This window comes from Aplysia californica, unplaced genomic scaffold, assembly GCF_000002075.1.
Source record: "Aplysia californica isolate F4 #8 unplaced genomic scaffold, AplCal3.0 scaffold01284, whole genome shotgun sequence".
NCBI classification, from domain to species: domain Eukaryota; kingdom Metazoa; phylum Mollusca; class Gastropoda; order Aplysiida; family Aplysiidae; genus Aplysia; species Aplysia californica.
In genome coordinates, this window is record NW_004798554.1 from 107,198 (window position 1) to 124,394 (window position 17,197).

Here is a 17,197-nt window from a genome sequence, read left to right on the forward strand (position 1 = left end):
CTTTTGTATGTTTGTCACTCTCTTGTGACTTGCTATTTTGGGGTGCCTTGATAGTCGAAGCAGGCCTTGTGCTGTTGAAGCTAGAGAGGTGAGCAGTCTAAGTCTGATCCCCTGTAAAGACTTCTCTGTTGACACCCACCCTTTGGCGCTCGTATGACCTTATGCAGTTGCCAGCGCCGTACAACCCTCTACTATAAAAAAAAAAAATATAAAAAATCTTTATATGAGACCTGATTGCTGTTTTTCTTATTTTTAATAGAAGCCACCCTAATTTGTTTTTACTAATGTGATGTTATTGTGAATCATTTAAGTCTTCCTGCAAAGGATGTACAAGATTACTAAATCAAGATTTTAATATTTTGTGCACAATTTGACCTATTGTTTTGGAATTTTTTTCCTTTTTTGTATGGCTTTCTTTTCAGTGTTTTGGATATTATTGTTATTTTTTTATTTTGTGCTTGTTTGGGTTAGGTTTTGATCTTTTTGGAGAAATGGGTTGTGGGGATTGAATTGTATTGCGTATTTCGGTCTAGAGAAGAAGTTCAATAATTCTGTGTTATCGTCACTTTTATGTTATAAGCCTTCTGCCTTTCGCTGATGTAACAAGATTTGTATTTTGTTTGTGGCGAAATATATGATGTATGTAATTGTTGACATAAAGAAGTCAGGTACCAGTTTTTAATTTTCTTTTCTTGTTGTTTTGTAAGGAACATCTGCATGTGCAAGGGTTTGCTGTTTTTATGTTTTTAATTTCTACTATGTGACCTGTGTAATGAGACATCTCATACCAATATATGAGAGTTGGCTTGGAGTTTTATAATCTGTATTTTGTGTGAGGGATTTTTCTTACACATAAGAAAGGCTCCAAGATAATTCAAGTAGTACTTCCAAATTTCCGGTCTATCTCTGATAGAACCGAGCTAAGTGGCTGGAGAGCTTTAAACACTCCCCCAAACAAACCAAGTTCAAGAATTCCCTAGGCCATATCCCGAATTTGAACCATGGTCATTCACACTGTGGTTAAGCATGAAACTAACTGAACCATCAGAAATGCCGGGTTTGGTGAATAATGAAAATTGAAGTTTTTGCCATGTCTTGTTTATTCGCTTTCCACTTCCACACAAAATTTTCTATCGTGTATATTGTGTTTTGTAAAACCAAAACCAATTTGGCAAATGGAAAGTTAACGTAGAGCGTTCTATGTGTTTTGCCTGATGTCACATTCCTTTCGGCAAGAACTTATTTTGGTTTATCCTCACTAATGCTTTCAACAAGTTTGAAATGAAGCACCATCCCCTTTTTGCCTGAGTCATCATCATCATCATCATCAATATCATCATCATCTTCATCATCGTCATCATCAGTTGCAGACTTGCATGTATTTGTCCGGTCAAGTTGTTTTCCCTCTATGGCGGCCATCATTTTCACCAGTTCATATGTCTTTCAATTGTATCTACTTGAATGTCTGTTTTTCTGTCGCCATACATAGTCTTCTCAATAACTAAAATTAGTGTTTTTAGTAGGCTAAGTAAGTTTCACAGAAAATTCCTGACCGTCTTTGCAGGCTCTTTTTTTAGACACTCTAGTAAACCTTTACTAAGCTATCCTTTCATGGGTGGTTGGCGGGTGCTCTTGTGTGGTTTGCTCCTTCTTTTCAAATAAACGTCTATTAGTGTTATCTCTCCTCCTTCTTTTAATACCTCTAATCTTTGGCACTTTTATTTGACCAAATTGTGTTGTTGAAAGTGCCTTATAACACATTAAAAAATATTAGTTTTCATTTTTCAAGTATTAGAAAAAGTTAAGTAAATGTATTTACTACACCTGTAGTCCTTCTATCTATTTTTGTGCTGTTTGTTTTTTCCCAAGTACATGTATGGAGATGGAGTATACCCCTATCAGGTGGTAGTGGAGCGAAACTGTTATCAGTTTTCCTGACAGAAAAATTTCACCCTACTTTTTGGGTTGTCAGTGTAATCAGGCCTGAATTAGTGGTGCAAGGGTCCCTGGGCAAGAAACCCCATGATCTCCTTGGCAAGAGGTCTTTGATGAGGGCAGCTGCTGATTAAAATAGGTTGTAGGTGTAGTTTTTGTGTGTCAATCTTTTGAGTACTCCAAGAGCTGGGTCACATGCTGACAAAGAAGTGCATCGTGGAGCAGTGTCGAAATAACAGTCTTGTATAGCCAGCCCACTACAATCAGGATCGCGTCATCACCAGATTGTAAAAAAAGCAAAGAATACAACCCCAGGGGTACAAAATGATCCCAGGGCGTATGGATAGGGTTAAAAAAATACACACTATAAAAAAACCCAAGACAATATCTTAGTGAAGTTCTTTTGTGCTGGCCAAATTTAGTTGTTTTGTTTAATCAGTTTTACCCCAGATTTTTACTATTTTAGTAATTTTACTCAACTCAATATATATGAGTTGTCAAATGAGAGATAAATGATTGATAAACATTATGTATTGATTCTGCAGTGTTGAGAGGCTGTGTACAGAATTGCCATAAAATCATGTTTATATAATATTGTTTTCCACACACACTGTATATGTATGAAATGTGAGGCATGCTGACAAAATGAATTATTTCTCGGATTTTCGCCCTCTGAACACTGAATGGTACATGAAAGTTAAAGGTTGGGTTGGTACAATTTATTATGTGAAATGATAAAAGACATGTTCAACTGAAGAAAGTGACATCCGTTTAATATCTTTTAATTTGATGTGTCTATTTTCAGCCGACAGCCCCATTCGTGGGTTGCGAGAAGTACTTCATTTGTCAACATGCCTCACAAATATTTTTGGAGCTTTCATGAAGTTTACTTCTGCTATTACTTCTTGTCGGTATTCATTTGCACAATACACTAATGAGCTGCTGACAAGTTTGGTGGTAATTTTGCTGGATTGCTAATGATTCTTTACTTAACTGAACTTAATAATGAGTATGTTGCTGTTAAGTCAAATGAATCAACCATCGATGGCGCAGCAAGACAGAAAAGATTGACTTATTGTGTCCTGCAGTATATTATTCTATACTTCTGATGTAGATGTGAACCATTTGTGAGGCACCGTGATGAAATCAGGCGCTCATCAAAATAACAAAATTGGAGAAACAGGCATTTTCACACCAGTTTCGCAATTTTAACCAACTTTTTGGTTTTTTGTTCAACCCTTTTCAAATAAAAACACATTTCCAGGTGATTTATAAGGAAAAACGTTGATTAAAAGCTCAAAATATGTAATTTTCAGTTTTCAAGGACTCTAGCTATTGAAATTACCAAATTTTGGCAGCCATTTTCTCGCTATTTTTACCGCTGAAACCAAGTGAACTTACCTCTTTCAATCACAAATATCTTCACTTCGGCTCAAGATAGATGTGTAGTGACTAACCTTATGACTAAATTGTTGGGGTGTGTTGTTATGTGTAGTGCGTCGCTCTTGAGTTCATGAGTAACAGTTCAGTGAAAGTGTCCAAGTCCAAGCTGTTCGGGTGGAATGTATGAAAGTTATGTCTCGTCCTACAACGACTTACATGCGTGTGTGTCTCTTCATGCTACATTGGTGACCCCGACGTGATTTAAGGTAACCTTGTAGAGATCTAGATTTAATTTAGCATGACCTAGAATCTTGTAACAGCGATACGTTTCTCAAAATCATGTCAATCGAAACTGTTTCTCATGAACTCAAGAGCGACGTATTACATATAACTACAACACACCTCAACAATTTGGTCTTAAGGTTAGTATTTTTTTCATCAAAAGCAAGATAAATGAACAAGCTTTAAGATATACCAATAACTCCACATGCACAAAAATTGACACGCGCCTGATTCCACCACATCGTGACACATCTTCACATTTCATATTTTGTCAGACCTTGCTTAGGCTTCATGAAGTTCTACGTTAGATCAGATTTACATTTAAGAACAAATACATTAAAAAAAAAAATTATTTCCATTTCATTTATTTTTTAAAAAGAACTCTACGGTTTAGGTTATAGTTTTTGGAGAGGTATTATGTTTATGACTGTGATAACATTTTAGCGAATTTTGTTATTGAAATAAGTCATACATGCTGTTATATAAGAAAATATTTTTTATTTTGGTCTTAAGGTATTTTTTTCTCTTCTGGAAAATAACAGTAAAGGCTTTTCTTTTTTTTGTTTTACGAAAAAAAGTTTTCAGTGTATTGTCTCTTCTTTTTTAGCAAGTAACCATGCAGGCTACATTTTCTCTGTTCAAAGCGAAAAGAGTTCAAGCGCTGTTGATTCTTGTGAAGTTTCCATGATTGAACGGTTTAATGTCAGAACATTTGTCTTTAATTACGGATATTTCGATTACTGTTTTTGCAGTTGTTTTAAGAAATATTATTTGGAAAAACTATACCTTTCGATTTCCTGCTATCTTTTCAGACAGTGAAAAGAAAATACTTCATTGAATGAATATAACGATATATTCTCCTTTTTATTTTCAGAACATGCACTCTTTTTAAAGTAATGACTTAATTAATTATTGTGATTGTTTTTATACTGAACTAACAAATAAAGTCAAAAGGATCATCTAATTTGCCTGGAGTCTGGTTTTATACCTGTGAAAATGTTGGGCCCCCCCCCCCCTTTTCAAGTACAGTTAGCATAAGAATTTCTGTGTCATGGATATTTCTTTGTATTTTGCAATATTTTTTTATGAGGAGTCTCAAGGACCAGCTCCTCATTTTTTTGTATATATGTTAAAAAAAAAAAATTTCAAGGCTCACACACACTCACACACACACACACACACACACACACACACGCACACACACACACACACACACGGACACACACACTGACACACACCCACATGCACACACACACACACACACACACACCCACATGCACACACATCCATACAAAAACGCACTCATACATGTACATCCACACAAATGCGCACACATACTTGCAAAATATTATGCTCTCTCTCTCTCTTTCTCTCTCTCTCTCTCTCTCTCTCTCTCTCTCTCTCTCTCTCTCTCTCTCTCTCTCACTCTCTCTCTCACTCACTCTGTCCCTCTCTCTCTCTCTCTCTCTCTGTGTTTGAATGTTTCTCTATATCTCTCTCCACTCCCGCCCCCCAATAACAAAACACATAGACAAGCAGAGGAGAGAGAGAAAGAGAGAGAGAGAGAGAGAGAGAGAGAGAGAGAGAGAGAGAGAGAGAGAGAGACTCACACGCAGGGGGGGGGGGGGGGGGGGCGCAGCAGTGTTACATAATGTACCTTGGTTGGTTTCAAACAGATGTGATGGATAACTCTTGTTTTTGTTCCAAGGGAGGGAATTCATTGTTATACTGAGATGGTGTACACCGTATTCCCCTTAAACGAATTTGGTCCTATCGAACAGGGTCGAAACAGCCAGCGTTATTAATTCTTTAAGGGCAAACCGGACACATAAATGTTATGTCCCATCAGCTGCAGATCAGAGACATAAATATTATGTCAAACCATCGTACACAAATCGGAACATAAATAATTTGCATATTGTATATTCCATGCTTTCCATATTTTTGCCTGCTTTTTCAAACTTAATTGAATAGTGTGGATAAAGAAGTTATGTTTCTCTCTTTCTAAGTGCCCCCGTACAGACGCACACATAATTGCATATAAATTCATATAATATGTATTATCCTCTCTTCTCTCTCTCTCTCTCTCTCTCTCTCTCTCTCTCTCTCTCTCTCTCTCTCTCTCTCTCTCTCTCTCTTCACTCTGCCTCCATCCACATACTTTCCATACTGTTGCCTGCTTTATAATCCTAACTGAATAGTAGCGATAAAGAAGTTATGTTTCTCTTTATTTTAAATTACCCCCCCCCAAAAAAAAAAGCGCGTCTTCAAGCGTTGAAGAATGACCAGAATGCGCGAAGTGAAAGAGTTAATGATCTAAATTGTGACCACGGTGCGTAGTAACTAGTGTGGGCTTAAATTACAACAACCATAGATATTAGATAAATGTTAGAGGAAGAATACTGTTGCTTCTCTCGTCAACTTCGACTCGCATACCCCCTCCTCCTTACTTTTTTCTACCCCCATCTCCTCCATCTAAAAAAGGATCCCCCCCCCCCGACACACACACAAGAGCACACACACACACACACACACACTCACACACACACACACACACACACACACACACACAGAGAGAGAGAGAGAGAGAGAGAAAGGCTATAATAAATATATCTCACACTTTCTGTCGGTTGCGACTAACAGCATAAAGTAACGCTCTTTCGAGTTCTGGGACTATCTGCTTAAGCAGAGGCTATAATGATGTTGTTTTACGCCTTAACGAATTTCCGAGTTTTGGGTAAGAGTTGAATTAACCCGTCCCCCTCCCTTCCTTGCACACTATGTCAAACACTTGGAAATGTGTGCGTAGGGTGGAAAAAAGGGGGGGGGGGCATGCTTAACTTTTACCAAATTCTGGATGCATATAGGGCCTACCATTCTCCTCAGCTCGAGACGAAGAGTTTTGAAAAACCTTTTTTTAAGTTGAGAATAACATTAATTCAAAAGGAACACACGGTGGAATAGTCAAATGAACAGAATATCTTTAAAACTTCTCTACTTTTCCTTGGTTGAATTTTCCCCCATCCCATTCACGTTCTCCTCATCGCGTCATTCTTGTTACTTATCCTGTCGTTTGTTTGTAGCTCTCTCGCCATCGTCTCCTCTTTCAAACCTTCCAGCCCCAGCCAGTTTTGTGTACTCCCTAACCCCAGTCCCAGCCAATACAGCAGTATTTCAGAAAAGGAGGCATGCATTCTAAAAAGTAATGTAGATCTAGTATCTTTGTAATGAGGTTTGCAGAATAGTAATAGCATATGATATACCAATGTTTAAAGGTAAATGAACAAATATTATGAAAATAAAAATTTAAGGGGGGAGGGGGTGGCTACACCTGAAGGCCATCTCGCTTATTACTGGACCAAATTTTACCAAATTTCTCACATATAACCTGTGAGTCGACCTGTCTAAGACAATCGCTTTTTTCCTCGATAATGGGTAGCCGTCTCGGCCAGTTTCGACTGAAATCAGCACGATAGAGTTGTATGAGCAGACCTTGTGAGGTGCGGGTGTTTCTTATAAGTTATAGTAACAGTTTATTAAAGGGTTGTTTATTTTTGGTTTTGGGTTATTTTTTGTTAGTTTTTTGTTGTGGTTATTGTTTTGTTTGTTTGTTTGTTGTTTGTTTTGATGTTGTTGTTGTTGGTGGTGGTGGGGGGTAACATTGGGATTTTGTTAAAGACTGACAGTATGATTTATATGATATTGAGAAAACTATAACAACCCCCCCCAACCCCCCCCCCCCCCCATTTTAGATGACAAAAACAGTCTTCACTCAAAAGAATCCTTCTGTCTTTATTGAACATTTCAGCCCAAACACAATGACATACATGAAAGAATGATTTTAACTAAAAAGATCATGCTTCTGAAAAAAAAAACTCGAAGAAGAAAACGTTTTCACTAGAAAACATTCTCTGTTCATTGTCTAAAAAGGACATCAAGAAACCATGGGGCAGTATTTTGAAAATGTCTTAAATGAACTGTTTATAAGATAGAAACATTGTCAAAAATGTGTTCCTCCATCTAAAGTATTGATGGTTTTTTTCGTCAGACCCCAAAATATGCAAACCTAAAGATCATTTGCTATCTGAAACCCTGTAAATAACAGACATTAGGAAATACTATTTTATATATAATATAGATACATGCTTCACGTCTAAAAAAAATTGCTATGTCAAGAAAAATGCATAACAATAATTAAAATGATAACAATATTAATCGACACAACAAGCGAAACCTTTCAATCCCCTTTCAAAAATAGGCTGACATTGCTCCAAATTAAGTTAAAATTAAATAATATTCCACTGAAAGTCCGAAAAAAAACCCCATGCGTATCAAGATTTGTATACTTATTGTGTTCCTCCTTTTTTGCATGATTTACGTCTGGATTGCTTCGATACGGCAACTTCTGATAACCTTTTTTTTTAAAGAAAAAAGGGAAAAGGGGTGGGCGCTTTTGTGATGACAAAAGCAGCCTCAAGCCAAATGACTTTTGTGTCTATATAATACAATTGTAATGGATCACAGTGAAATCAGGCGCTCGTGAAAATAAGGATATCGAAGAAACAGTTATTTTCCCACCGGTTTGGCAATTTTTCTATCGAATTTTTATATTTTGGCTCAACACCTTTTATGTCCATTTAAAACACATTTCGGTGCGGATTTTACTGACTAACGTTGATTAAAGGCACAAAAAATACAGAAAATGTTCAGTTTCCAAGGACTCTGAAATTACTGAAGTCTCCAAACATCGGTGGCCATTTTCTAGCTAATTTTATCTCTGAAAGCAGGCAACCCCACCTCTTTCAATTGCAAAAATGTGAGCCAGCGTGGTGGAATCAGGTTCTCGTCAAAATTATCAAAGTGAAGAAACTTGCATTTTTCCACAGGCTTGTGAATTTTTATCAAATTTTTGCTTTTTGGCTCAACACCTTTCATGCCCATTAAAGAACTAATGTCTGTGTGCATTTTTCTGAAAAACGTTGATTAAAAGCGCAAAAAACTGTAAATTTTCTGTTACCACTGACTCTTAAGCTAAAAAAATAACTAATCTTTTACCTCTGAAAACAGGTAACCCTACCACCTCCTTCATTCGCAAATATCTCGATTTGTATTCAAGATAAATGGATATTTTTTTCTTCCAAATAAAGACAAGTGAACAAGCTATAAGATGATACCAATAACTCTACATGCCCAAAAATTGACGAGAGCCTGATTCCATCACGCTGCCTCACAAATATTATGTCTCGACTTCTATTTAAGCTAACATCTGCGTCTGTTGCCATTTTTTAAATCCAAAATTTGCCAAACGTTGCCACAAAGAAATGGCATAAGTTGCCATAAAAGTTGCCATTAATTTTCAAGCTTTCAACTCTCTGTGACGACGTAATATAGCAAAAAATTGATAGAGGTAACTGAATCTAAAGCACCAGAATTTCTTGTGCTCGGTTTTAAGCGCCCAGATTATTATTTGCAGCCACACATGGTGTAAAAAGGTGAAAAATAAAGGTTTCACAATAGAATTATCAAAGTTAGAAAAGCATATAAACAACCACAAAAATTAACAATTAATAAGAGCGTGTCTTCACCTATCCGAAGATTGGCAGTTTTAAACCTAAAGGTGTGAAATTCAAGAAAAAGTAGCACTACATGATATAGCATGCAAATTATGAAATCACACATAAGGGGCCTACCAGTGTCAGTATTCGGTTTTGAAGGAGACATGCTCTAACATAACAGATTTATATTTTTAAAATGAAGGAACAAACTCAAATTAAATGGCAATACGCTATATAAACACAAAAAATAGAAAAGCAACACATCAGAACAATACCAAGGAAAAAATTAACATCCCAACAAATTAAAACACAATAAAGATGGTAAATAACAGACAAAGAGCAATATACATGTAAATAGTATGTATTGTATATATTCTTCTCATGAAAAGATCTATTCATGAACATCTTAAATGTATCAAAATACATGTCTAATATGTTATGAAGCTAGCCTACATAAAAAATTATTGTCATAGAAAATGGCATTAAAAACTAAAAAAAAAAAAATTGAAGTAGGTAACAGGCTGTAAAAACATAGCCTTAGAAAAAATGACCAAAAAAACCCCCAGTATTCAAAATATAATATATAGAAGTAGCCTACAGGCTTAAATGTTTTTCAATAGAGGACTTTCTTACATGGTCCAATACCAATTAGCATGACGTGCAAAATGTTGTTTTCCTGCTAGATCTACATGGCTCCATTTTGGGACCTCATTGTAGTGCTAGTTAGCCATAAAGTGGCGAATTACTTTACTCCGTTTTGTATCCCTCTTTTGAACAAATTTATCCTTGATGATGAAAATTGTGGTTAAAAAGTGCAACAAAAAAGCTCAGCTTTGACTTTGAATCTTTAGAACAAATCAACGTTGTGTTTATAAGCGAGAATAGAGACGAAAGAAGCGGAGGTGAAAATAAACTTTCTTTCTAAGAGTAAAGAGATACGGTTTCATTTATTAATTTTTTTTGTTCTTCCAGTTTTATTCCCTGTTTTCTTTCAATGTTTTATTCCCCGGCGGTGTCCTAATTTTTTTTTAAATCAAAGGCAAAAATCGCTGCCACGATTTTCAAATGCCAAAGATCACGACCGCGATTGCCGCAATTAACGCCGATGCTAGATTACGGTAGCAAGCATTTTTTAAATTATCGGATGCAAGGCAAATGAACAAGCTTTAAGATAATACAAATAACTCCACATAGCCCAAAATTGACGAGCGCCTGATTCCACTTCGTGGCGACACAATTTTTATTTCGGCTCAAAAACGCTCACCGAAGAACTACAACTATAAGAAAAGCGAGAATACTTCTGGAGAAGAAAAGGCACACGAAAATATTCTTGTTAAAAACCAATGAGCTGTCAGTGTCTAAAAACATTATTAAGAAATCATGGGACTGTACACATGTACTTTGAATATATTTTAAGGCACTGGTTTGGACAGAAACATAATGTTGTCAGAAATGTCTTCAACTATAGAGATTGAAATGCATCAACAGGATTTAAACTCTTTTTTCCCTCAGGCCCAGAAATGCAAACTTTAAGACTATTTGTTATAAGAAGAAGCATTTATATTTTCTTTAAAAAATAGGCTAACAATTACATAATTTAAGTGAATAGAGTAAAATTCAAAAGAGATCCATCACAATAACGGCCAGGCCTATGTCATAATGTTTTACGCCCTGTTTGTACAATTTACTGATCGATCACTTCTATTCTGCCCTGTCCGGGCCATCTCATCTCTGAAGAACGACAGAGCGAGATAATAATATCATGTCTACTGGACAAAATACAGTTAGTTACCTATGTGAGAATTGATTTCACGCCTTTTCTTAATTAGTGGGCAAGAGCTGTACTCAATTTCACCACGTCACATTTCAGTATAACAAGGACCTTACTGTATAACCTCCTTGCAGCATACAAAAGTACATATTTAATGTAAATGTTGAAAGCAAGCGTGCTCCGTGGGCATTTTGGAGGGGGAAGGGGGGGGAGGGGCTGTTTGGGTTGTTTTTTTAGTGCACGAAAGATAATAAAAAACTTAATAATGATATAATAATAATAATAATAATAATAATAATAATAATAATAATAATAATAATAATAATAATAATAATAATAATAATAATAATGATAAAATACTACTACTACTAATAATAACAACAACAACAACAATAATAATAATAATAATAATAATAATAATAATAATAATAATAATAAAATACTACTTCTAATAATAATAACAACAACAATAATAATAATAATATAATAATGATAATAATGATAATAATAATAATAATAATAATAATAATAATAATAATAATAATAATAATAATAATAATAATAATAATAATAATATCTGTTACTCTCTGGTAATACCTCTAACTTTCGGCTCTTGTTTGCCCTTATTGTGCTGGGAGTGCCTTAAAACTGTATTGGTAAGATTGCCATTATTCAGTGAGACGATTAGTATTATAATATTGTACAAAAGTAGTGCTGACAAGGAGTAAAAGGACCAGACCAAACGAAAGCTGAATAGAAAATCATTCATATTAATGTCCTCAACAATCAGAGATAAACAAGGTGCAATACCAGTCCTGTCACGAGCCTCTTAATATTGCAGAATCATAACATAATGTAAATCATGATTTATTTCTCATGTGACGACTAATTATAAAACTCTGAACATTTCTGGGGTAAATACATGAACTGAATATACATAAAAAAGCAAACTCCATTTGAACATAAATGGGCATCACTAAAGTTGTCTACTATTTTTTGTTTTGCTTATTCCTTCCTTTCTTTTCCATTAAGTCGACGGTCCTGGTCAGTGGTGAACTGAAAAATGATAGAACTGGTATTTTGGCGTTGCTCCGTGGGCTGCTGTTTTCGTCAGCAAGACATCCGGTTGTTGAAAGACAAGAAAGATAGACGTCCAAAAATAACACCAGCTGTCCATTTAAATCTGTAGTTGGCCATAAGGGCTCACTAATGTTCCATCACATCACATCTAATCGCTTCACGTAGACTTATACAATTCTGTAAACAAACAGTAGAAATCACAGGTTGCTTTACAATGTAATATGCCTTGCAGCCATAAAAAAGATTGCACATTACGAATAGACTTTAATGCACGTAACAACGAAAATAAAGATATTATGTTTAGATTGAAACAGTAGCATGATATGAAGTGCTTAATAAGATTAAAAAGAAAGGAAAAGTTGCAACACCAGGGTGCATTTTATAGCAGTCCAACAGAACAATCCCAGTTAAAAGAATTCTAGTTTCTATTATTCAAAATAAGTGGCAATATAAGCAGAAGAAAAATAAATCAAGAGTAAATAATTTCTCTTTAAAAATCAATGTATAGACTATCGGTTAAAAAGCGTTAAATAAAGTCAGTTGAAATGCTGATCCAAGTCTTTGCTATCCACACAACAAAAACCACGGTGCAGTTATTTCCAGTCATTAAGTTTTACAAAAGGTCTTCTAAAATAGGAGTCATACCAATTATTTATTAAGAAAAACATGAGTTTAAACTAACACATCAATTTTTTTAAAAATATTTGGGACATAGCTATTTTTATACCCGATTTTTCCCAGATTTCCCTCTTTCACCGCTACCAGACTGAAGAATAATGGAAACAAATGATATTGTACATATATTTGAAAAAGAATAGCATAAATAAATACCAATTAGTTTTGTTATCAAACATAAGAACCAAGAAATCATCAAATTATTATATATCTCAATTCCTTCTAAATTGAGTAGATTCACAGCACACATAGTGTATTTTAAAAAGAGCAAAAGCATCAAACAAAAGCTAAGCAAAACGTTTAGAGAAGACATTGATTAAAACTCTCAGAATGAATTGTTTTGCCAAAAATGTTTGGTATTATTTGGCCAACATAAAGAGGTAAAAAAAAAAATCATGATAAAAAATGACGAAGCGCTTCTTACTTTCCGAACTTCCCTAAAATGAAACTGCAAAGAACTTATGCAAAGATCCATTAAGATTAAATTCTTAACAGCATCTCACATGCACATTTTTTCGTTAATAATCAACAATGATGGTGAAAAATATTCAAAATTACTTCCTCTGATTGTTTTGTGTAACACCCTACTAGACACAATGTAGTTGACATGGTGAGAGAGTTAAGTAAATGAAAGAATAGCAAACAACTTGAAATAAATGTTCACGAACGAACGCCACAACTCGCCGCAGAAACTAAACAAAATGTAGGACATCTCAAGGAAAAAAACAGTTGGTCCTCCATCAGGGTACTCAGCAGAGAGGAAAGAAAACCATCAACGTACATTGTGTTCTTGAATAATATTACAATACATGTCTTACTTCATATAATGACATTCAAAGGTACTTTTCTGTTTCTGTACAAATTCAAGTCACACTTAGGCCTACACCAGAGGTTTTTAACAGAAAAGAACAAACCTGACAAAGCTTAAAGCTGTGCCTGCAACAAACCCCTAGATAATGCTCCGCTTTACAACTATTTTGGCTTATGACCCTTGTTCACATGTTCAGAATGCGCTGCCTTTATGATTCTGGAATTACTTCCAGTGACCACAGACTCTGCTTGAGCAATGTTGTATTTGTAGACGTTGACGTTGAGTAGAATTCTGAAAAAGAGATTGTTAAAGAGATCGTTTTAATGCCATGTGAAATCACAATCAAATGGAAAGTGATAACATTACAAAAGGTTTTAAAAATCAACTTTATTCGAAAGCAACCAAATAGCCATAGATAGCCTGCTCGATGTTGTGAAGTTGATGACGATTTGGAAAGAAGATATTAAAAGAATACAATATAATGTATTCTTTGTCGTGCCAAAAGAGGTCTTAACCATATTTTGGAGAAAAAAAACAGAAATAAAAAGATGAACGTTTAAAAATAACTTCACTTAAGTGCAAGAGATGAACGCAATGACTATGGACACATTTTGAAACATTAAAAAGAGATATAACGTGTGGTCTGATCCTGTCTATCGGGGACAGCTAGCCGCCATGGTATATGTCTGGGCTGAAAGACGTAGATACTTTATAAATAAATGTCTTCCTCTGCTGTCCTTTGCGGGTAAGGCAAAAAGCTTAACAGGCTTCCCAATTTTTGTTGGTACGTGCATTAGGCCTATGTTACTAACTCATTAGGCTTGTGAGAACACTTTAGCCTTTGCATTAAAAGTAACAGCAGCATATATAGTGAAAATTAAGATTTTAAACAAAGATGAATATATTGAGCGGAATGGCGTGTTTACGGGTTGTGATTTTTGAAGTAATGGTCACTCAGTATTTTGTGTATAAGTGTTGAAGAAGGGTCTTTGCCTGGAACTTCCAATGTTAACTTCCTGTGCCGAGGCTATTGTACAACCTCTTCAACGATCGCCTCAAAGTATTGAGCCTCTTGCATTTCCAATGGTAATATGGCAGCTACTTCTGTAGAGATAGTGCAAATTGCTACCTTAAAATTGCAAAGTTCTATCTGACATTTTTGGCAATTTTGAATATCTAAAACCATGAGGTAAGAAAACAATCTCTATCTGTTTTATAAAAACAGTAAGATTATTTAGAGTTTTTATCAAATCTGTTAAGACTGTACATTCCAACTCGCAGTTTAAGATCATCAGCTGACAAAAAGAAATTTATTTTACCATCTATGAAACTTAAAACAATGGGTGAAAGGGCATTTGAATACCAAGGCCCCAAGATCTGGAATGCTTTACCAAGTACATTGAGAGAAATCAAATCTTTGATTCATTCAAATGTCAGCTGAAGTCGTTTCTGTTTTTAAATTAATAAGATGAATATTTGGAATAATTTTCTTTAGTCAGAACACAACGTTTCATGTTACTGTTGTATGTATACTGTATTGTAAAGCGCTCAGAGCCTGTGTACTTTATTCGGGGTTGAGCGCTATATAAATGTCATTTATTATTATTATTATTATTAGTTGTTATGACTATGACGATATTCGAAGAACTGCATTCGAAAAAGCTTGACATGTTGTGGAACTCGAAAAATATTGTGACGTCGAATTTCTCAAAGCTAGGTACTGAGCAGATAGAGCTTTGAAAATCCAGGGTAACGAAATAGACCTATTACGTGTGAAAGACACGGAGGAAACAAAAGAATCGTATACAACTAATCTCACCGTGACTCATTGGCGTTAGCTTCACTGTACTGGGATGAAGGACCGTGGCTTGGCCTTCTTCTGAATCGACCATCATTGGATCGGTGTGATGACATACTAGATTTTCTGCTCCTGAAACGAAAAGTAAAAAAGAAAAATAGTGAAAACGTGAACATTCTATTTGTGTAACAAAGGGGTTGGACTAATTGATTAATTATACCGAAATACCGGTAACCTAAAACAGACAAAAAGGGTTCAACAAGCCCTCACATTATATATTATACATTAGAGTTAAATCGAGGTATGATACATTAGGAAAGGGCTGGACCAGCATTTCTGGGAGTACCGCAGGTAAGATCAAGGAAATGAGAAAGAAACTGTGGTCGTTGCCATTTCTTTAGAAGACAAGTGATTTGCATTCAGAGTACCGAAATGTTTCATGGCATACGAACCAGTGTCACAGGTATGAAAAAATGTTAGTCATGTTATTTGAACTTGCAATGTGATTATAATGGCATAAAGATGCTTATTTCACAAAAATTGTTATTAACAATGCAACTGAGTCAGAGCAAAAACGTATTAATTTTGTCTAATGACCGACAACGAGGTCAAGAGAAAAAGTTCCAGGTAAACAAGACCCGACGTCAGATTCGAACCTCAGAATTCTACACTTCAGTAAAGTTTATTAAAACGAATTATTCATAACATCTGGTTGCAGAAACTGTTCATTTTAACTCCAATAAAAAGTGAATAAAATGTTGAAGTGTTTCTGATAGTTCAAGGTTCTGTATCCCAAAGAAAACTCGGGACTTCACAATAACCACACAGGCCAGCAAGTTCATTTTAGTCTGCTACTACATATTGTATAACCCCAAAGGCGTTATGATTCACATATTATTTCATACGGTAGGTTTTCTCTTAAAAATCTCGGACAGACACTTAATACTTTGAGCCCTGTCAACTCCCCCCCCCCTCCACCCCTCGTTTAAAAGACTCGTGCATCAGAGCTCTCAATGGATGACTGATAGAGATAGTTACACTATCCAATATGCAATTTTATGTACTTTTTCAGGTTTCTAGTTTTTTAGTGTGTTTTTTCCCCGCGGTGATGCCAGTGTCGAATTGTGGTGATATTATTACTTTTTATGCTGTTCTCAGAAGGATTTTAAAAATCTACCCCCCCCCCCAAAAAAAAAAAAACACCCAACCAAACCCAAACGTATGTCATACTATGTATGTTGGTGCCTGCCTTTCAATTTTTTCAAATAAAGAAAGACAAAACTGAAAAATCTGTAATATGAATAACGAAGTTATAATCATATGCTTTCTTCAAACACTGTCGAATGACCAGATCACACGTCCCGGATGAGTTGAGCAAGTGATGAGGCATTTGTTCATCAGTTCATCTTCCTACCTGGGTGACTGCTGGTGTTCTAGTGCGCTGATAGCAGTATTTAAGACTTCAACCACATTTTCTTGGCTTGCTTCACTAGAACTGCAGAGAAAGAAAAAAAAAAGAATTCAACTAGAGCGACAATAAAATCATAAGTTTGCACCAAAAATAAAATTAATTTCATCATTTTGGACAATAAACATCTCTTGTTCCCTCCAAAAAAAAATATCGGTCAGAAGTAAAAAAAAACACCTGGGCTTCTGATCTGTAACAAAGAAAGATATAGAAGATCATTTTTACCATCATCCATCAAAATTCTTCCATCTTAGCCATCTTGTTACAAGTTTTCATATAACCTTAGAGCATGCATCAGAATACCACTGAGTTACAATCAGAATATTGAGTATGTATCTAGTTTAACATTATTTTTATATTACTGTCCATTTGTATCATGCATGTGACCTGCGTGGGCGTGCTTGTTTGTTTGTTTGTGTGTGTGTTTGTGTGTGTGTGT

General features: G+C 35.3%; 1 protein-coding gene across 2 annotated transcripts in view; it reads right to left on the reverse strand.

The window, feature by feature from the left end:
* Positions 1-11,925: 11,925 nt before the first annotated feature.
* The window catches only part of LOC101845211 (ankyrin repeat and KH domain-containing protein 1), a 13,571-nt gene continuing 8,299 nt past the window's right edge, over positions 11,926-17,197 (reverse strand). For both annotated transcript variants that reach the window (XM_005112476.3, XM_005112475.2), the window contains exons 4-6: positions 16,705-16,785; positions 15,312-15,422; positions 11,926-13,783 (exon numbers count right to left, since the gene is read on the reverse strand). In XM_005112476.3, the coding sequence (XP_005112533.1) occupies positions 13,654-13,783; positions 15,312-15,422; positions 16,705-16,785 (322 nt within the window). In that variant the 3' untranslated portion in view covers positions 11,926-13,653. The remainder of the gene's footprint in view (positions 13,784-15,311; positions 15,423-16,704; positions 16,786-17,197) is intronic.